The following is a 21,350-nucleotide window of genomic DNA, read 5'->3' as shown; positions in this document are numbered from 1 at the left end:
ATAAAAAGACCCAATATTAAATTAACAAATTACTTAACAACCTGAGTTATTTTTAGAACCATGACAGTCCTATAAATAAGGATTGTCTCTTGAGTAATTGTAAAAGATAATTATTGTACATTGAAAGATAAAGAAATTTTTGAAAATAAAATGAATAACCTTTGTTTATGATCCATTCTTTTACAGGTGGAACACAAAGAGTGTCCTACATTTAGCGGCCATGTTTAAGGACATCACCCTGACCAGCGAGGAAGTCAAGTTTGTTCTGGAGAAAGTCCTCAGAATGATAAAGGAGTTAGAACTGGCAGATTTACCTGCCCTTGTCTATCAACTCTTACTATTATCTAACAAAGTAAGTTCTGGATTCAGACCTGACAGAGTTACCTACCCTTGTTTATCAACTGTTGTTACTCTCTAACAAAGTAAGTTCTGGATGCAGAACTGACAGATTTACCACCCCAATAAAATACATTGTATAATAACTTTTATAGTTCCACTTAAGGTACATTGATACTCTGATAAGAGAGATAACTCTTAATGACACAAATGTCTATTATTCCTTTATAAATTTGTCAAGTTAATGTGCCTTTTTTGTCAAATTTTGCCCTGCAAGCGATGCTATAATTGTTTGTATTTTATTCAGCATATACATTTCCTTTGGAAAATCATAAAAGTTAAAGGAAAAATTTCATGAGGGAGCAGAGGGTTCATGAACCTTAACTCTTTGCATTACATTGTTGTGTTTCCACTTCTTTAATATCCAAATGTACAAGTATTTGATTTCAATATTTTATTTTTTTTTTAAATGATAAAAAAGTTATAATATTGATAATTTTATTTAATACAATACTTACATTTTGAACCATTGTGCTTTACAGGGCCACAAGAGACTGGTGATTGATGGTGTAACAAAATACTTCATAGAACAAGATGCAACACATAAAGACCATGATCCTAATGAATTCAGGTCTGTTATCAACTTACCATCATCATGTAAAGTCAAGAGGAGTGTTTTTTTTTAGGTCACCTGAGTAAACTCAGGTAAACTCAGGTGACCTATTGCCATCTGTTTTCGTCCGTCGTCGTGCGTTGTGCGTTAACATTTGAACATTTTCAGCTTCTTCTCTGCAACCACTGAACCAATTTCAACCAAATTTGGCACAAAGCATCTATGGGTGAAGGGGAACAAAAATTTCATGATCCCTGCCCCCCTGGGGCCTGAGGGGTGGGGCCAAAACCACTAAAATTAGTGCAATCTTTGAAAATCTTCTTCTTTACTCCTGGACATCAAGCAGTCAAACTGTTTGCATGATAGTAATCAGCATTGAGTCCTTTACCAAAATTGTGAAATTCATGGCCCTGGGGTCAAGGGTTCTAGTGCTAGGGCGGGGCTAAATAAGTATATAGTGAAAATGCATTATTTCATTGAAAATCTTCTTCTCTGCTCCTGGGTATTAAATAAACCAACTAAGTGCATAGTTATAATGAGCAAGAGTGCCTCTACCAAAATTGTGAATTTCATGGCCCCAGGGTCAGGGATTCTGGTGTTAGGGTGGGGCTCTATAGATTATATAGTGAAAATACATGAATTCTTTGAAAATCTTCTTCTCTGCTCCTAGGTATTAAATAAATAAAGTGCATAGTTATGATGAGCAAGGGTGCCTCTACCAAAATTGTGAATTTTATGGCCCCAGGGTCAGGGGTTCTGGTGTTAGGGCGGGGCTCTATTGATTATATAGTGAAAATACATGAATTCTTTAAAAATCTTCTCTGCTCCTAGGTATTAAATGAATAAACTAAGTGCAAAGTTATGATGAGCAAGAGCGCCTCTATCAAAATTGTGAATTTTATGGCCCCAGGGTCAGGGGTTTTGGTGTTAGGGCGGGGCTCTATTGATTATATAGTGAAAATACATGGATTCTTTGATTTTTTTCTCTGCTCCTAGGTATTAAATAAACTAACTAAGTATATACTATAGTAATGATGAACAAGAATGCCTCTTCCAAAATTGTGAATTTTATGGCCCCAGGGTTGGGTTTCTGTTGTTAGGGCCGGCTCTATTGATATTATAGTGAAAATACATGAATTGTTTGAAAATTTTCCTTTCTGCTCCTAGGTATTAAGCAGGTGAACATACATATATAGTTATGATGAGCAAGGGTCCTAATCTTCCAGAATTGTGAATTTCAGGGGTACCATAGACCGGGGGGGGGGGTGTTGTTGTTGTTACTTATATACTAAAATGAATGAATTGTTTGAAATCTGTTCCTTGGTATTAATCAAATATTTTTGAAAAGCAAGGATGCAATTGTGCAATGTTGGGATCTAGGCCTAAGGGTCAGGGGTTCATGTGTGAAAGGGGCACTACTGATTAGTTGACATGCATTTTTTGCTCCCCTACCCTGCCTTTGGTTATTCAATAACCAAACTAAGCAACTGCTAAGCGTATTGTTATAATGATCAATGGTGCCTCTTTCAAAAATTGTGAATGCCATAGCATCTGGCTTAAAACATGAATCAAATTCAGTCACTGGAAAGTTGTTGCATAATGCTCAGGTGACCTATAAGGCCCATGGGCCTCTTGTTTAATTACAAATTTCATGTAGTGTTAATTGTATCATGATTTGTTGCAGTGAAGATCTGTTAGAGGGAGATAACTTCAGCGTGGAGACGCTGAGACAGACAGAGGGGACTATTATACTCCATATTAACTTGGCTATCAGCATGGACCAGGAACTGGGAAGAGAGTTCATCAAGTTTCTCAAGGTAAGTAATACACAGGTATAAAAGAATACCTGAAGTGGAAATCAAAAAAGATATACATGTAGCATGTTACAAACTAAGTACAGGTATTACTTTCAATCTAAATTCAATAAACTAAGAATGACAGTAGTGTATTCCTTATATATGTGGTGTGTTACACTGTGCCTCTGGTTTTGTAGATTAACTGGTCTTTGATACATGTGGTGTATTATGTTTTGTTTTTATTTTGTAGAGTAACCAGTCTGACACATCCCGAGTTCTGGCCCCCTTTGTTCTGGCTCTGTCTCTCTCACTGTCCAGGATTCACAGATTTGAAGGCCAGGTAGGTGTATACTTTAGGATGAATTCGTTTTTTTTTAATCTGCATCATCAATTTCCTTTAAGTGTTGCATTTGACTTTTGCTCTGATTGACATAATTCCTAGCAGAAACTTGAAAATGTACACTATTCTTCATTGAAAATGTCACCTATATTATTAAAAATTGTGTTTTGAATGATATTTTTTCAGATATTTGATTTACTAAAAGCTACAATTATCAAGAGTTTTAAAGACAGTGAGAAACAAAAACAGTCCAGCTGGGTACGAGAGATTGTCCCTGATACATGTCACATACAGGAGTATGTTCTGTCAACAATACAAAACAGGTAAGTACTAGGTACTTGTCAAGTACAGGAGTATGTACTGTCCACAATACAAAACAGATAACTAGATACTGAGTGACCATGAGAACTTGCAGCTTTGTACATGTGCTTTGTCTATCTAATTATAATAAAAAGTACAGAAGTTCAACAGCTTTCAATGAATTCTACTGATTTTTAGCTCACCTCAACGAAGTTGGGGGAGCTTATGTAATACCCTCTGCATCCGTGTCGGTGTCCCAGGTTAAAGTTAAGATTTTTGGAGCAGTTTTCTTTTAAGTACTTCTATGTCCTATATTGATTAGACAATCATGGAAGATGCTTCTAGTATGTTTCATTGTACCAGTCAAAGTTTCAGATGCTGCAATTTCAGCAAAGGAATGACCAGGTTAATTTTTTGGGGGCAGGTTAACATTTTTGATGAGTTTTTGGTGTAGGTCTCATTTCCAAGGAACTATAAGCCCTATGTTGACCAAACTTGCACGGATGATACATATAAGGATGCACATTACCAGGCTTGCTTCGGATGCTGAATCTGACCTACATTTTCTGGTTGAGTGAACAGGTTAATGTTTTTTGTGCAGATCTCATTTCCAAGTAACTATAAGGCCTATGTTGACCAAACTTGCATGGATGGTACATCATAGATGCATACTACCAGACTTCCTTCAAATGCTGAATCTGACCTACATTTTCCGGATGAGTGAACAGGTTAAAGGTTTTGGAGCAGGTTTCATTCCCAAGTTACAATGAGCTCTATAATGACTAAACTTGCATGGATGATGCATCATAGGATGCATACTACAACAATCACTTCGGATGCTGAATCTGACCTACATTTTCTGGATGAGTGAAGAGGTTAAATTTTTATGCAGGTTTCATTTCTAAGTAGCTATAAGCCCTATGTTGTGCAAACTTGCATGGATGATACATCTTGGGATGCACACTAATGGACTTGCTCCAGATGCTGAATTCGACATACATTTTCTAGATAATGGACCAGGTAAAAGTTATGGGTGCAGGTCTATTACCAAGAAACTAAAAGGCTTATATAAACCAAACTTGCGCAAATGATGTATCAAAGGATGAAAACTCTCAAAGTTGCTACAGATGCTGGATTTTAATCACATTTTTCGTGATGAAGAACTAGTTGAAGTTTTTATATAGGTCTATTCCAAAGTATCAGATCAAAATTGCATAAATTTTGGCATTTTTGTATGTACACTTTTTGTTGGGTAATTGTGTGACTTTGCCTTACTTGAAGACAACATTCTTTGAGGTTATGTTTTCTTTTGTTTTTGTTTGTTTGTTTGGATTTTTCTGAGTTGATCATCCATTGTTATATTCTGCTACAAAATGAAATTAATGTAGTGGTCTATGCTATTAAAAATATTTTTAAAAAGTTGTGTTTGATTGAAATTTTTTGTCACTTTAAGCAAGCATGGTTGGGACCATGTGATTCAGGGTTTGGTTCAACTGGGGTTTGGGTTGATGGACGCCTATGGTCCTAAGGGAGCCTTTGGTCGTATAGAGCCAGGGAGTATACAGACTGGCCCCGCCCACTCTGCCTGTCAGCTGGGCAGCAAAATCCTACTCAACACATTCAAAGTAAGATTATCATTATCACTTCACAAAGTACTGTATACAGGGTTATTTTCACACCATGTTATTTTACCTTTTCACACTATACCTTGTTTTGAGTTTTTAATAGGAAATAATACTGTATTCTTTGTATTGGCCCCATTTTAGATTTGCTGGGAAAATGTTGCAGAAGTAAAACAAGAGTGAAAATTTCCCTGTATACAATTCTTTTAACTTGTATACTGTTGTTTTAACTTGCATATGTGATGTTATCACAGCATAAGGGTATTCCTTGGGTTTTATAGATGATACAATGCAAAAAACGTTTATAACAAAAAATATTGAATAATTTCTGAAGATTTTCCAAATTATTTTTTAGGCTCATGACATGGTGAGAGCTGAAATTCTGGAGCAGATTTTCAACAGGGTTGTTACCAAGGCCACATCACCCGTCAGCCATTACTTAGGTATAATGATAACATTTCGATTTTTCTTCTGGTTCAGTATGTGAAGCCTGTCACTGGTGTAGAATCAGTCTGAGATCTTGTTGTTGTAGACCTGCTGTCCAGTACGGTGATGTCGGCCCCCCAGAGGCTCCTCGAGTCCTCCTGTAAGGTCCGCGAGACGTTTGACTACCTGGCCTTCCTTACCCCCACCGCCGCCGAGGGACTACTGAAAGCTATCCACCCCCTACTGAAGCTCAGTATGTCACTCAGAGACTCGCTCATTCTCGTCCTCAGGAAAGCCATGTTCTCAAGGTAGTGCACAAAAATTTATACATCCAAGCAAGAGGGTGTTTGCATGTTGAAATGAATATGTGTGCTAAGATCTACAGAATATTTTCAGGCAGTTAGACTCTAGAAAGATAGGAGTGTTTGGGTTTTTGATGTTCCTGAAAAATTTCCGTATTCTTGGTGGAATGCCATCCAGTCAGGCTAGTCAGCAATTCTCCTCAAGTCAGGTAAATTTGTATTGTCCAATTACATATGTTTACCAGTTTTACTGACAGTGGAAAGTAGAAAAAGAAAAAAAATTTAGATTATATAATAAATTTTAAAGTTCTAGTATAAAAAGAAATTCAGTTCATAGTTTTAAAGAAAAATGTTTACCGTCAGATTGTATTGCCACAATTTTTCCATGGATTTATGATACTCTATTAGATGGAGAAAATCATGAAACTATCTGAGGTGTGGCCTTTGATTTTATTGGCATTTTGTTTTTCCTTCACTGTAGAGTAGAAGAATTAGATGCAATATATTATTTTTTTATAATTTAGAAAATAATGATTTATTAACATAATTTGCATTTCAAACTGCTAAGTTGATTTTGCATGTTTTTCTATATTTTACCTGATTTGGGGGCATTTTACTTATAAGATTATTTTTGTTTTATTCAATATGTTTATGAATGTAGTCAGTATATATTCCCAAAGCTTAACACATTTTAGAAGAAAACTAGTTATTTTGCATGGTTGATACAGTATGTATGTTACTTGGTTAGTTTTCCCGCATGCCTTTGTACAGTTATTATTGTTCAAATAATTTTTACTGATATGTTAAAAACGCTTCAAAATTGAAAAGTACATTTTTAGGTCACCTGAGTAAACTCAGGTGACCTATTGCTATCTGTTTTCGTCCGTCGTGGTGCGTTGTGCGTTAATATTTGAACATTTTCAGCTTCTTCTCTGCAACTACTGAACCAATTTCAACCAAATTTGGCACAAAGCATCTATAGGTAAAGGGGAACAAAAATTGTGAATTTCATGATCCCTGCCCCCCTGGGGCCTGAGGGCTGGGGCCAAAACCACTAAAATTAATGCATTCTTAAAAAATCTTCTTCTTTACTCCTGGACATAAAGCAGTCAAACTGTTTGCATGATTGTAATCAGCAATGAGTCCTCTACTAAAATTGTGAAATTCATGGCCCTGGGGTCAGGGGTTCTAGTGCTAGGGCGGGGCTAAATAAGTAGGTAGTGAAAATGCATTATTTCTTTGAAAATCGTCTTCTCTGCTCCTGGGTATTAAATAAACCAACTAAGTGCATAGTTATGATGAGCAAGAGTGCCTCTACCAAAATTGTGAATTTTATGGCTCCAGGGTTAGGGGTTCTGGTGTTAGGGTAGGGCTCTATTGATTATATAGTGAAAATACATGAATTCTTTGAAAATCTTGTTCTCTGCTCCTGGGTATTAGATAAACTAACTAAGTGCATTGTTATAATGAGCAAGAGTGCCTCTACCAAAATTGTGAATTTTATGGCCCCAGGGTCAGGGGTTCTAGTGCTAGGGCGGGGCTCTATTGATTGTATAGTGAAAATACATGAATTCTTTGAAAATCTTCTTCTTCTCTGCTCCTAGGAATTAAGTAAACTAACTAAGTACATAGTTATGATGAGCAAGAATGCCTCATCCAAAATTGTGAATTTTATAGCCCCAGGGTCAGGGGTTCTGGTGTTAGGGCGGGACTCTATTGATTATATAGGGCCAGCATTTTTTTATTTTTAGGTTTACAAACCCGCCGCTCAAGTTTTTGAATTTTCAGAAAAAAAATAAAATTGAGAAAAACAGATTTTTTTTTCTTTCCGATGACAAATTGAGTCGGGATCGAGATTTCAAATTTACGAACTCGTACTTCCGGTTTTAAATGAACATGGCGGGTAATGAAGGGAGATTTGTGTCAAGTCCATAGCAGCACTAAAGCTTGGTTTAATGTAATTATTTATCGATAGGAGTGCCATTCAAAACGTTTCACCCGTTCATAAAACAATAAAATACTGACGACTTTGTAGCAAAGTGACATGTTGGTGAGATAATTATGTATCCGTATCCGTCTGTAATTGTAAATTATTTTCCTCCCACAGGTTTAAAACTGCCCATGGTAGCTATTGTCAGAGACATTGTTTAGGTTTCTGTCATAGCTTACAGACTTAGCATCAATCTTCAGAAAAGGGTCGCTTATGCATCAGATGTAATGAATAAAACTATGGGAGAAGTTGAGTCCATTTGAGGTAGAAATAAACAATAGCCTAAAGAAATAAAATATTTCAACTATTTAAAAAGAATATACAAATATATACAGGCATGTAGTATCGTTTATGGCAGCCTGAAAAATTTATTTTACACTTAATTGAAAAAAATTCCACCCTACTCCTCAATACTCCTTGGGAATACTCCCTGTCTGTTTTATGAAAGGAATTACATATTACTTTTATAGGTCTCGAGTAAATATTTCAGAATAATTTCTACCTAACACACATTAAAAACAAAAATGAAGATATATTAAAAGAGATTTAAAAAATTGATTTTTTAAAAAAAAATATGTATTTTGTCCAACATCAAAAGATTTATATCACTGTCCCCAAGTGGTAGATGATGAAATAAACAATTAAATGTTGTATTTTCCCCTTTGTAACCCTTATGTGTCCAGTGGCAAGAAGCCTGTTAGGAGAGCATAAAAAAGAAGCAAAAATTAATGTAGAAAAGTCGATAATGTATCCAAAATATAATTATTTTTTTTTTTATTTCCTCCTCCTACGGGACTTTTTCATTCTGATGTTCGTAAACCTAAAAATAAAAAAATGCTGGCCTAGTGAACTACATTAAATCTTTGAAAATTTTCTTCTCTGCTCCAGGGTATTAAGCAGATGAACTACCTATATAGTTATGATGGACAAGGGCCCTAATCTTCCATAATTATGAATTTCAAGGCCCCAGGTTCAAGGGTACCATAGAGGGGGGGGGCTGTACTTATATACTGAAAATGAATGAATGGTTTGAAATCTGCTCCTTGGTATTAATCAAATATCAAGACCTAAGTGTTAGAGGTTCATGTGTGGTAGGGGCACTACTGATTATTGCTGAATATTACTGATTAGTTGAAATGCATTTTTTGTTCCCCTACCCTGCGTATGGGTATTAAGTAAACAAACTAACCAACTGCTAAGTGTATTGTTATGATGATCAATGGTGCCTCTTTCAAAATTATGAATGCCATAGCATCTGGCTTAAAACATGAATCAAATTCAATCACTGGAAAGTTGTTGCATAATGCTCAGGTGACCTATAAGGCCCATGGGCCTCTTGTTTTAAGTTTACTGTGCATATATTTCAACTAATTTTCCAGGAATTATTTTTAAAAATAGTACACTATTCATTTCTGGTGTTTATAGGTACAAGCTGACATCCATGCACGGTACAATCCGGCCAGTAATGAGGCACTGTGTCTAGAAATCATGGGAAATCTACGTCGAGTTCTCACTCAACAAGCTGATGTTAGACTCATGTTCTACCAGGTAAGCAGGGTTAAATGAATGATATACAGCTTAGAAAAATCTCATGTTTAATAGATCAAATTCAAAGAATTATTTTTAACATTTTTCTCATTGTGTTTACAGGGAATCTATGAAGCTTTGTGTAAAAATACTCAAATAATGGGGTCAGTTTTGGAAATTCTTCTAAGTCAGGTAATACACAGCATAACCATCATTGTTGAATGAAAAACCATCACTACCTGAACACAAATAATTATTTATTTATACGTATAAATTTTATACAATATCACAGCTGATTATGTACAATAAATTCTATACAATATCTTTTCACAGCTGAAGAAGTACTATGAGCCTACAGAAGATGTGAATCCCCCTGTTAAACTGGATCTCTGCATCACAGCTCAAGGAGATCAGATATATCTAGCTGAACCACTGGTAAGTTAAAAACTTAGCCTAGATATATCAAAACTTGTGCATGCTTTATTTATTGTTGATATACATCTAGCATTAGAAGGTAATGAAAATTTTAGTTCAAGCATAAACATTGCCAGATCTTAGCATAATTAACCTCATTCAACATTATGGTTATTAAATGTTGATTTATCAAGAAATTGACAAGCACAGACATATTATTTTCCATTTAATTAAGGAATTATTTACATGACTTGAGAACTACAGTGATGATTCCTTACTCAGTTGACCCGGTTTTTCAGGGTTCTGTAGGTCGCGGGTCTCGGTGGTTCCTGTAGAGGTTGAGCCGTCTGTGGTTCCCTCTATAGTTGCCACATTGAGAGCTGTGTTCTTACAGAGAAAAACTGGAGGGTTGATTTAAAAATAGTTTTCAATCTGAGTTGTTCCAAGTCTAGAAAATTTGTTATCAGTTCATGTTTGTTTGCCTGTCTTGTAGAAAATTTTCAAACGTAATACTGGTATGGGACATGTTACTTCAAGCTCTCATGTGATATGCTTTTAATTTCTTATGTTTATCTCTCATTGCAGGCTCACATGATCTGTTGTATCCAGCTCTGCCTGATTAAGGTCAGTGACATTCGTCGTCAGATGAGCGGTGACCATGACGACACGGTAATGGAGGACTCGAACCACACACAACAGGAACTGGAGGACAAGATGGAGTCCCTCGTCACCCGAATGATTAAGTCTGAGATGGAGGACTTTGAACTGGTAAACATTAGTTAAACATTATCAGTATTACAGAAATATCTCAGAACGATCCCTGTTCTGTCTGTCAACATGTAAATCAGTAGATGGGTTAAAGCATTTTGAATCTTACACTCAAAAGAATTATACATCTTAATTCAGGAATGTGAAATTTACAGGGGAAAATGGGATTTTAAAATGTTATATCGTTTAAATAGACTTAAAATATATAGATGTAAATATTTTATATCTTTATCATGATAAAATAAAATAATATATTTTAAATTTATAGGACAAATCTGCCGACTACTCTCTAGCTAACAGTGTTGGGGTCAAAAATAACATATTCTCCATACTAGTTCTGGGGATTTATGAGTCTTTGATGGAGTACACATTCAACACTGGGCAATACAGGTAATTATAAACAGCAAAAACTTGTACACAGAGAAAATTTTAGAGTCCCTTGTTAGATGTAAAAAAAATTTCAGTGAGTGTAATTTTCTTAAAACTTGATCTGAAAATGAAGAAATTAAGATTTTAATGAAATGATCCTAGAAATGTCTGTTTTGCTGCAAAAATTAAAGAAAAACCCTTTAATTGTAGTGAGTCAAGCTTGCAGCAGATTTTACATTTGTTTGAGAATTATAAGAAATTGAGTGAAGTTTTGAAAGAAAAAGCTACTGCTGGTGCTGGAAAGAAGGGAAAACCTCCCACAGGAAATAAGACCCCCCTCAGCCTCCTGTCTATCAGGGGGACCACAGAGATCCTGAGGGCTCTCATTAGGTAGGCAGGGTAGAACCATGTTATTGAACAGGTATATTGGTTTGAGACAATATTGTGAATCACTAATATAGTAATAATCGTGAGGGTTAAATTTTTGCTGTTTTCATCGTATGAAGAGACCCATGAATTTTTATCCTAAAAAAAACTGTAAAATTTTAAATGTGAAGCTACACAGCAGCTCTTTAACTACAAAATTATAAATTCCCTTGAAACAGCAGTTTTCCTCAAACCTCAAAATTTTAACCTGAATAAATATAAGGTTTAACAGTTATTACAGTAAGGTTCATTATATTATTTTCAGAAGTAAATAAAAACAGTATAAAAATCACTCTATGGCTTTAATATTTCAGTGAAACTGCACCAAGTTTGACAGAAAATCTGAAGATCTTGAGAGATGACACGGACTTCAGAAGACATATTGTCAATGTGGCTCTACAGAAAATACATCAGGTCCAGGAGAAGGGGGTGTGTGATGGGGCAGAGGGTGGGGATAAAACCAAGATTCTCCAGCATCTTATCTGTCTGGCCAAGTAAGAAATGAGAGAATCATAAATGTTAGGGAGGGACTCGCATATATGTAGATTTACTTTTCTATTGTTAAAAACAATTTTCTGATCAAACACTAGGAAATTACTTGTAAAGTGGTTTTTAGCCGGGCTTATTGCTCAAAGAGCAATTGCCGGCTTATGTGATCCTGTTCAAGGCAGGATGTTGACCCCATAGTCGCCATTTTAAAGTTACGTGCAAAAATATAGTTCTTACTCTCAACCGCTTTTGAGATAATACAAACGCTAAATAAAGCAACAAAAATAAAACGAAGTTTTATCTATATAAAATAAACATTAGTAGTAATGACTTTGAAAAGTTCATAAGTCAAAGAACATAGTTCATTAGCGTAAGGATTTTTGATAATCAGTGTTACCGTAGTTCTCTACACATACGAGGTAAAGCAGGAGAGGGAACCAGACTGGCCTGTTTGTTTACATTCAGCTGCGGTACCAGATTAAATCTGATTCTGACAAAATCGGACCGTGGTATTAGGATTGAAAAACTCACTGTCAGTGTCTTATCATTTATATTGATAGTTTTAAAATAACTTTTTCATCAGAATATAAACGTGATTAATGTAAGAAATCCATTCTACTCTGTAAATGAGCCCGGCTCTCTGTACTTCTGAGTACTTTGATTTAGCTCTACTGGTCAGAGACCAGAAGAGCTTATGCGATAGTAATGCGTCCGTCATCCGTCCGTCTGTCTGTCCGTCTGTCTGTAAACAATTTTTCAAAACGCTACTCCTCCTACAGTTTTGGTCTGATTTTAATATAACTTGGCACACAGGTAGACTACACTAAGATACATAAAATAGTGCATCGGTTTTTGATTTCGATCAACGGTGTTGCCGTGGTTACTAAAAATAGAATTCTCTGTGAAATTCCTTTAAAATGCTACTCCTCCTACAGTTTTCATCTGATTTCAATATAACTTGGCACACAAGTAGAATACACTAAGATACATAAAATAGTGCATCAGTTTTTGATTTCGATGAAAGGTGTTGCCATAGTTACTAAAAATAGAATTTTCTGTGAAATTCCTTTAAAATGCTACTCCTCCTACAGTTTTCATTTGATTTCAATATAACTTGGCACACAATTAGACTACACTAAGATACATAAAATAGCGCATCAGTTTTTGATTTCGATGAACAGTTTTGCTATTGTTACTAAAAATAGAAATGTCTGTGAAATTCCTGATGGCATTGGCTTCTTTTCTCATCCTTTGTCATAAGTACAAACCAGTGGAGCTACAGTCTCGACAGAGACTTCTTGTTGATTTCGATGAACGGTGTTGCCGTGGTTACTAAAAATAGAAATTTCTGTGAAATTCTTTCAAAATGCTACTCCTCCTACAGTTCTGGTCTGATTTCAATATAACTTGGCACAAAAGTAGACTACACTAAGATACATAATTCTGTGCATCGGTTTTTGATTTCGATAAACGGTGTTGCTGTGGTTACTAAAAATAGAAATTTCTTTGAAATTCTTTCAAAATGCTACTCCTCCTACAGTTTTGGTCCAATTTCAATATTACTTGGCACACAAGTAGACTACACTAAAATACATAATTCTGTGCATCGGTTTTTGATTTCGATGAACGGTGTTGCCGTGGTAACTAAAAATAGAAATTTCTTTGAAATTCTTTCAAAATGCTACTCCTCCTACAGATTTGGTCCGATTTCAGTATAACTTGGCACACAAGTAGACTACACTAAGATACATAATTCTGTGCATCAGTTTTTGATTTCGATGAACGGTGTTGCCTTGGTTACTAAAAATAGAAATTTCTTTGAAATTCTTTCAAAATGCTACTCCTCCTACAGATTTGGTCCGATTTCAGTATAACTTGGCACACAAGTAGACTACACTAAGATACATAATTCTGTGCATCGGTTTTTGATTTCGATAAACGGTGTTGCCGTGGTTACTAAAAATAGAAATTTCTGTGAAATTCTTTCAAAATGCTACTCCTCCTACAGTTTTGGTCTGATTTTGATATAACTTGGCATACAAGTAGACTACACTATGATACATAATTCTGTGCATCTGTTTTTGATTTCAATGAACAATGTTGCCATGGTTACTAAAAATAGAAATTTCTGTGAAATTCTTTCAAAATGCTACTCCTCCTGCAGTTTTGGTCTGATTTCAGTATAACTTGGCACACAAGTAGACTATACTAAGATACATAAAATAGTGCATCGGTTTTTGATTTCGATGAAAGGTGTTGCCTTGGTTACTAAAAATAGAAATTTCTGTGAAATTCTTTCAAAATGCTACTCCTCCTACAGTTTTGGTCTGATTTTGATATAACTTGGCATACAAGTAGACTACACTATGATACATAATTCTGTGCATCGGTTTTTGATTTCAATGAACAATGTTGCCATGGTTACTAAAAATAGAAATTTCTGTGAAATTCTTTCAAAATGCTACTCCTCCTGCAGTTTTGGTCTGATTTCAGTATAACTTGGCACACAAGTAGACTATACTAAGATACATAATTCTGTGCATTGGTTTTTATTTTGATGAGTGGCAAGGATCATTTTTCTATTTATTGCTGATTTAAAGTCTCAAGTCCCAACTGCTACTTTTCTCTTCCTTTGTTTTAAGTATAAACCAGTAGAGCTACAGTCTCGACAGAGACTTTTGGTTATGCTTTTCATTTCAAGCATGTAATTTAGTCTACCATTAATGGACTCTATATGCTTAAATTTAAGTTAGGTTAACAAATTGTTCTCAACTTACCATGCTATCTGTTATCCATATAATCATTTTACATGGGAATAAAGCTGCATTGACTTAGACATCAACAAAGATGTTCTTCTGTTTCAGGATATTCATCACCCACTACACAGAAAATCAGCGGCCCGAGGAGGAGGGGAAGAGAGACAGGAGTAAATACATCAGTGGCCAGTGTCTAGAGGGGCTGGTGGGGATAATGACTGTTATATCCCAGCGTTACACCGAACAGTTCTGTCACTGTCTCTGTGAAATGGGTAAGTGATTCATATAATGACCATTATATCCCAGCGATACACCAAACAGTTCTGTCACTGTCTCTGTGAAATGGGTAAATGATTTATATAATGACCATTATATCCCAGCGATACACCGAACAGTTCTGTCACTGTCTCTGTGAAATGGGTAAGTGATTCATATAATGACCCTTATATCCCAGCGATACACGGAACAGTTCTGTCACTGTCTCTGTGAAATGGGTAAATGATTTATAGAATGACCGTTATATCCCAGCACTATACAGAACAGTTCTGTCACTGTCTCTGTGAAATGGGTAACTAGATTAGACATGTAGATTAGAATATACAGTTGAACTTTGGTATCTCAAACACTGATATTTTGAATACCATGGTTATATCCAAGTGATTTTGGAAGTCCCAATCACTTATTTTTGAGTATTTTCCCCTGATATCTTGAATTCTCAGATGTCTCAAAAAAAATTTCTCAGTCATTTTGATTGTGAGATAATGAGGTTTGACTATATATGCATACTGCTTCTCTTGAATGATTCCTTGTAATTTGAAATGTTAAATGTGTTACCATTTTAATAAGTCCTTAACTGTATTGTTTTGGTGAAGGAGATACTTTTAAACTCGACCGAGTGTAATTTTTCCATCATATCAGAAAATGTGAAGGCATACACTATGATTTATGATATAACTGTTTACGAGGAAGAATTTATGAGTATTTCAGAGTGTATGGCATTTTGTAGTGGATGCTGATGAGTCAGAAGATGTCCAGGAAGTTATTTACAGTCATATTAAAAAGTACCAGGTAAAACTTTAGCCAGTAATGGTGTGGCCTGTAGTAAATTTGTTGAAATGAGTTATTTCTGAAATTCACATTTAGCATGAATACCACATGTGCATATGCTCTGTTACCCTTAGCTGTCTCTAATAAGTTTTATTTCTATTTGTTTTTTAGCTCTACTGGTCAGAGACCAGAAGAGCTTATGCGATAGTAATGCGTCCATCGTCCGTCCGTCTGTCTACCTGTCCGTCTGTCTGTCTGTAAACAATTTTTCAAAATGCTACTCCTCCTACAGTTTTAGTTCGATTTCAATATAACTTGGCACACAAGTAGACTACACTAAGATACATAATTCTATGCATCGGTTTTTGATTTCGATGAACGGTGTTGTCGTGGTTACTAAAAATAGAAATTTCTGTGAAATTCTTTCAAAATGCTACTCCTCCTACAGTTTTGGTTCGATATCAATATAACTTGGCACACAAGTAGACTACACTAAGATACATCGGTTTTTGATTTCGGTGAATGGTGTTGCCGTGGTTACTAAAAATATGAATTTTTGTGAAATTCTTTCAAAATGCTACTCCTCCTACAGTTTTGGTCCGATTTCAGTATAACTTGGCACACAAGTAGACTACACTAAGATATATAATTCTGTGCATCGGTTTTCGATTTCGATAAACGGTGTTGCCATGGTTACTAAAAATAGAAATTTCTGTGAAATTCTTCCAAAATGCTACTCCTCCTACAGTTTTGGTCTGATTTCAGTATAACTTGGCACACAAGTAGACTATACTAAGATACATAATTCTGTTCATCGGTTTTTGATTTCGATGAACGGTGTTGCCGTGGTTACTATAAATAGAAATTTTTCACAAAATGCTACTCCTCCTACAGTTTTGGTCTGATTTCAGTATAACTTGGCACACAAGTAAACTATACTAAGATACATAATTCTGTGCATTGGTTTTTATTTTGATGAGTGGCAAGGATCATTTTTCTATCTATTGCTGATTTAAAGTCTCAAGTCCCAACTGCTACTTTTCTCTTCCTTTGTTTTAAGTATAAACCAGTAGAGCTACAGTCTCAACAGAGACTTCTGGTTTTTTTCAGCGACTGGTCATGAACATTTTGAAATCTGACAGTGAAGATAAGAACATGAAGGAGGTCCAGTTACTGCTGGGAATTATCCAGATTTTGTGTAAACAGCTGTACAGCTCGGGGAACCAGTTTGAGAAAGTCTTGGACTGGGTTCACAAAATCTGTACAGAGCAGAGTATTGGTGAGCCAATAGTACTTATAGATTTATCTCATTTCCTAATTGTGTGTTTATACATGTACATGTACTTACAAGAACCAACTCTCTTTCCAGATGACATCCCTACCTGTAAACTCCTATTCTCCATGCTGTTGGCCTTCACCCAGCAGGTGAAGAGTTGTCCGCCCTTGTTACGGGACCTTTCACAGGATGTACACAGTCAGCTGGGGGATATAGACCAGGTGTGTTTTGTGTGTGTAGAAACCTTAAATAAACTGACTTAGTTTATTGTAAAACCATCAATGAAATTGTCGGTGGAACAAAGACTGCTTAGTGTTTATACAGACAATTTTTTACCACATGACTATTCCAACTTCTGTAAATGTCTTGAATTATTGATTTGAACATATTTTATTATGAAATAAATACATAAATGGATTGGGCAGCAGGCATGGCCTTATATAAGCCCACTTCACATTTGAATTATTTGTTGTAGGAGACCCAGGTGGAGGACAAGACCCACTTTTCCTTGGTGACACAGAGAACTTCCGCCCCGGTCCTGCTGAATTTAGTTTTACAGCAGGCAGAGAGGGAACTGGACGATACAGAGTGGGTGGTGGCCAGACTCCGGGCAGAGACGGGACAGGCCAGTGGTCAGTTTGTTTGATAATTATAGGATCAGAGGAAGTCTTTGAATGAAAAGAACATAAATGTGTACATTTATGGGTATCAAATAATGACATGTTTATCTTTTTTTAAGGTGGGGGTATGAATTAATTATAAATATTGAAAGAAGAAATAATTTCTACATAAAGTGTGAATTTCAAACTCGCTCAAACAATGTTAAATTTATTACCCCACCTCTGTCGATTTTTCCGTGAGATCCTGGCTTACGATTGGTTGAAGTCTGTCACGTGAAGGCGGTGGATTACTTATACCCGGTCAGTTGTAAATCCATACCCGGTCAGTTGTAAATCTATACCCGGTCGATGTATTACGTCACAAACACAAACGTGACGTCATAATAGGCACAGTATATGCGTGATGAAGCATTTAGTAGAGAAAACCATTTATAAACTACAGATAAAACGTAAATGTTTCATCGGTGGGGTAAATTCGTTACATAGTCATTTAGTGACAGGGTATGGGATGATACCAGGTTAGTAAATTTCATACCTGACTCGGCTCCGCCTCGCCAGGTATGAAATTTACTAACTAGGTATCATCCCATACCCTGTCACTAAAAGACTATGTAACTAATAATACATGCTTGTACTTTAAAAGGAATGCTTTTTTTAAGCAATCCAAATTTAATAAAGACATTAAATGTTTAAGACCCAGTGATTAACTATTCTCAGTAGTTATTTAACATTAAGTTTGTGTGGTTCCAGATGAAGTGGAGGTAGACCTGACCCAGAAGGAAGGCCATGAGAGAAGTATCTGTACCAGGCTAGGTATACTGGTCACGGCCTTCCATGAGCTGGTCCAGGCCGCGGTACCTGTGGGGGGATGTATGGAGAACATGGTCAAACAGGCCACCCGGCTGTACGGAACCCTCACCATCCTTGTCAAATATGTACGTTATTCTCTGTGTATTCAAATCTGAACTCAACTTTGAAATTTCTAGTCATATACGGTGTAAACTGAAATTATACGTGCACTTACATTATTTAATGATAGTGGAGTTTTGTTAGAATCCTTAAATTATTTTATATTTCTCAGAAATTTTGAACATCTTCCATTAATTAGTGTTTATATGAACATATATTCCATTTTGTATTCTACGTTTAGTGTAAAGACATTTCTAATGTATCTTATAAGCATTATCATAAATGTGAGTTTGTATTTTAAATTTTTAATGAGTAAATACATGTATTTCAAAGTACCTTCATTATCTTTTTATTTGCATAATGCATATGGAAAAAAATGCTTGGAGTATCTTAATTAACTACCTGTATGAGACTCTCCATCCTGTTTGCTGATGATTTTGTATGTTATTTTTCAGTATCTGAATCTCTATCAGCTAAAGGCTGGTCATTTGTCATCCAGGTTTGAGAAGCTCGTCAAATTGATTGGAACTCACTTAACACAGTACTGCTACGCAATGATCACATATATACAGGTATGTATCTAACTAAGGACTGCTATGAAGAGCAGACCTGTTTACTCTTACGATTTTGCTGTATTTTGTACAGATTTTTAGTCTAAAATACGTCTCACGTTTTGCTTTTATGAAAATACGGAAATCTGAAATACATGTACGTTCGTTTGGAATTTAGCAGTTAGTTTCTGTTATGATCTGTCTTTGTTTCATGCTTTTTAATCGGTAAAAAAGAGAAAATTTTCAAACTCTTAAGTGATGTTTGGTTAACAAAATGCTGTGGTATTATAAAATGTTGAAGACCATGTTGTTAAACCAATTTTTAGTAATCCGAAAAGCAGTTGTTCTCTTTTAATATATGTAAAATCAACGGAAAGTTAAATTTTACTGGCAAATGCCAAATTTCACGGAGAAATCTAATCAAGAATACTTAGAGACGACGATATGGGTAAACAGCTCTGTAAGAGATAATATACATGTTTGTCTGTCTCTCTGATTGTCCAGAAATAATGTACCTATGTCATTATTTTGCAAAAGAGGAACCATTGAATTTCAAAATGGATTTTTATATGACCCTGACCATGTAACCGTGACCTAACTGTAAATAAGTCAATGCTTTGAAATCTTTTATGATGAGCAAGGGTGCCCTTTTCAAAATTTAAAAATGTGTTACACTATAACAATAACCTACTATCTATATTTTGTAGCAAACAGAAAGTGAGCAGGTTCAGCAGAATGTGGACAAAGGGAAAAAGGACAAGAAGAAGCAGGCTGCGGCTCTTAATGCTGGAAAGGTTGGACAGATTGTATTATAGTGCAGACTAAATGTCAGCATGCTGGTGTGTACATGGATATTAGTATATGAGTATTTGTTGACATAATGTTACATGCATGAATTAAGTGATGACCCCCTGCCAGTTTTGATCATCTAGTAGGGAAAACTATTTGAGGATTTGAGGGGGTATTAAGAATTTTTTTTAGAATATTGAATTTTTTTTAAACTGCATTACTTAGATATGTGGAAGTATATATGAAATAACTTAAAGTTAAATCACTTTTAAATCACATGTTTCTTTGTCAGAAATATAATTTAGTGTGAGCTGTCTTCTCATGAGTTTCCTGACAGTGTATGATTTTTTCTGTTCTTTGAGCATTGTATTAGGTGTAACTTGTAATATAAATCTTTTCTTACTCAGGCACGGGTGCTGAAGGAATCCAGACTCATTCCAAACCTCATTTTCTCCATTGAAACATTTGAAAAGTTCCTGATTCAGCTGTCTAAAAAGTCCAAGGTACTACATCAACCCTCCAGGTTTTAATAACTTAGATACACAACCAACATTGTTCTGTAAATTAAACCATATAAACAACTAAAATGTTTTTGCTATGTAATTTGAAGGTGAACCTGATGGAGCACATGAAGATGAGCACGTCTCGAGATTTCCGAATCAATGTGGCCACAATTCAGGCCGTGATGGAGAATAACTCGGACTCACAGGAATCGGAGGAGGAGGAGGAAGAGGAAAACAATCAAAATGAGGAGGATCAGGAAAATGAAGAGGTATGCTGCCCCGCCCTCCTCACTTTCTCATCCGGTTCTTGACCACTTTCTGACCTAAGGTTATTTTTGAAGGACATCTTTGTAAAGAGTAACTTCTTGTATCCATCAGACTGCCTAATTTATATGATCATTTGTATTTTTCAGAACAGTTCTGAAGAGCAAGAAAACACCGCTCCAACCAACAAACGCCCCCCAGAGCCCCTTGATCCACCACCTGCAAAGAAATCCAAACTCGGAAAAAAGTCTAGAGCTGGCAAAGTGTAAAACTTCTTATCTTTTTTAGCAGACTTTGTTAATCCTCTGATTTTTTAAGGCTTATTTGTTAGGTAGATATGTGCCAAATATTTTAGACTTATGTATCTGTATAAACATTTACAATTAAATACTTGTAAATGAATTTTAATTTTTTTTTATTAGCCGGGCTTATTGCTCAAAGAGCAATTGCCGGCTTATGTGATCCTGTTCAAGGCAGGATGTTGACCCCATAGTCGCCATTTTAAAGTTACGTGCAAAAATATAGTTCTAACTCTCAACCGCTTTTGAGATAATACAAACGCTAAATAAAGCAACAAAAATAAAACGAAGTTTTATCTATATAAAATAAACATTAGTAGTAATGACTTTGAAAACTTCATAAGTCAAAGAACATAGTTCATTAGCGTAAGGATTTTTGATAATCAGTGTTACCGTAGTTCTCTACACATACGAGGTAAAGCAGGAGAGGGAACCAGACTGGCCTGTTAGTTTACTTTCAGCTGCGGTACCAGATTAATTCTGATTCTGACAAAATCGAACCGTGGTATTAGGATTGAAAAACTCACTGTCAGTGTCTTATCATTTGTATTGAAATTTTTAAAATAATTTTTTCATCAGAATATAAACGTGATTCATGTAAGAAATCCATTCTACTCT

General features: G+C 35.6%; 1 protein-coding gene across 1 annotated transcript in view; it reads left to right on the top strand.

Annotated features, from left to right (window-relative positions):
• Positions 1-20,773, top strand: part of LOC134231187 (Fanconi anemia group I protein-like) — a 31,318-nt gene extending 10,545 nt beyond the window's left edge. The window contains exons 7-33 of the mRNA XM_062713110.1: positions 187-352; positions 879-967; positions 2,634-2,766; positions 2,996-3,085; positions 3,272-3,408; positions 4,839-5,010; positions 5,363-5,450; positions 5,540-5,741; positions 5,830-5,944; positions 9,151-9,273; positions 9,376-9,444; positions 9,586-9,687; positions 10,252-10,434; positions 10,703-10,824; positions 11,014-11,193; positions 11,544-11,723; positions 14,583-14,746; positions 15,481-15,542; positions 16,632-16,800; positions 16,891-17,018; positions 17,273-17,429; positions 18,168-18,352; positions 18,782-18,898; positions 19,585-19,671; positions 20,074-20,169; positions 20,277-20,438; positions 20,583-20,773. Coding sequence (XP_062569094.1) covers positions 187-352; positions 879-967; positions 2,634-2,766; positions 2,996-3,085; positions 3,272-3,408; positions 4,839-5,010; positions 5,363-5,450; positions 5,540-5,741; positions 5,830-5,944; positions 9,151-9,273; positions 9,376-9,444; positions 9,586-9,687; positions 10,252-10,434; positions 10,703-10,824; positions 11,014-11,193; positions 11,544-11,723; positions 14,583-14,746; positions 15,481-15,542; positions 16,632-16,800; positions 16,891-17,018; positions 17,273-17,429; positions 18,168-18,352; positions 18,782-18,898; positions 19,585-19,671; positions 20,074-20,169; positions 20,277-20,438; positions 20,583-20,702 — 3,598 coding nt within the window. The 3' untranslated portion in view covers positions 20,703-20,773. The remainder of the gene's footprint in view (positions 1-186; positions 353-878; positions 968-2,633; positions 2,767-2,995; positions 3,086-3,271; positions 3,409-4,838; positions 5,011-5,362; positions 5,451-5,539; positions 5,742-5,829; positions 5,945-9,150; positions 9,274-9,375; positions 9,445-9,585; positions 9,688-10,251; positions 10,435-10,702; positions 10,825-11,013; positions 11,194-11,543; positions 11,724-14,582; positions 14,747-15,480; positions 15,543-16,631; positions 16,801-16,890; positions 17,019-17,272; positions 17,430-18,167; positions 18,353-18,781; positions 18,899-19,584; positions 19,672-20,073; positions 20,170-20,276; positions 20,439-20,582) is intronic.
• The last annotated feature ends 577 nt before the right edge of the window (positions 20,774-21,350 follow it).

The sequence above is a fragment of the Saccostrea cucullata genome, unplaced genomic scaffold (genome assembly GCF_032062105.1).
Source record: "Saccostrea cucullata isolate Sc308-1 unplaced genomic scaffold, CSIRO_AGI_Scuc_v1 ctg4449, whole genome shotgun sequence".
Classification (NCBI taxonomy): Eukaryota; Metazoa; Mollusca; class Bivalvia; order Ostreida; family Ostreidae; genus Saccostrea; species Saccostrea cuccullata.
The sequence above is the reverse complement of the archived record's forward strand: the minus strand, read 5'-3'. Positions and strand labels throughout refer to the sequence as shown.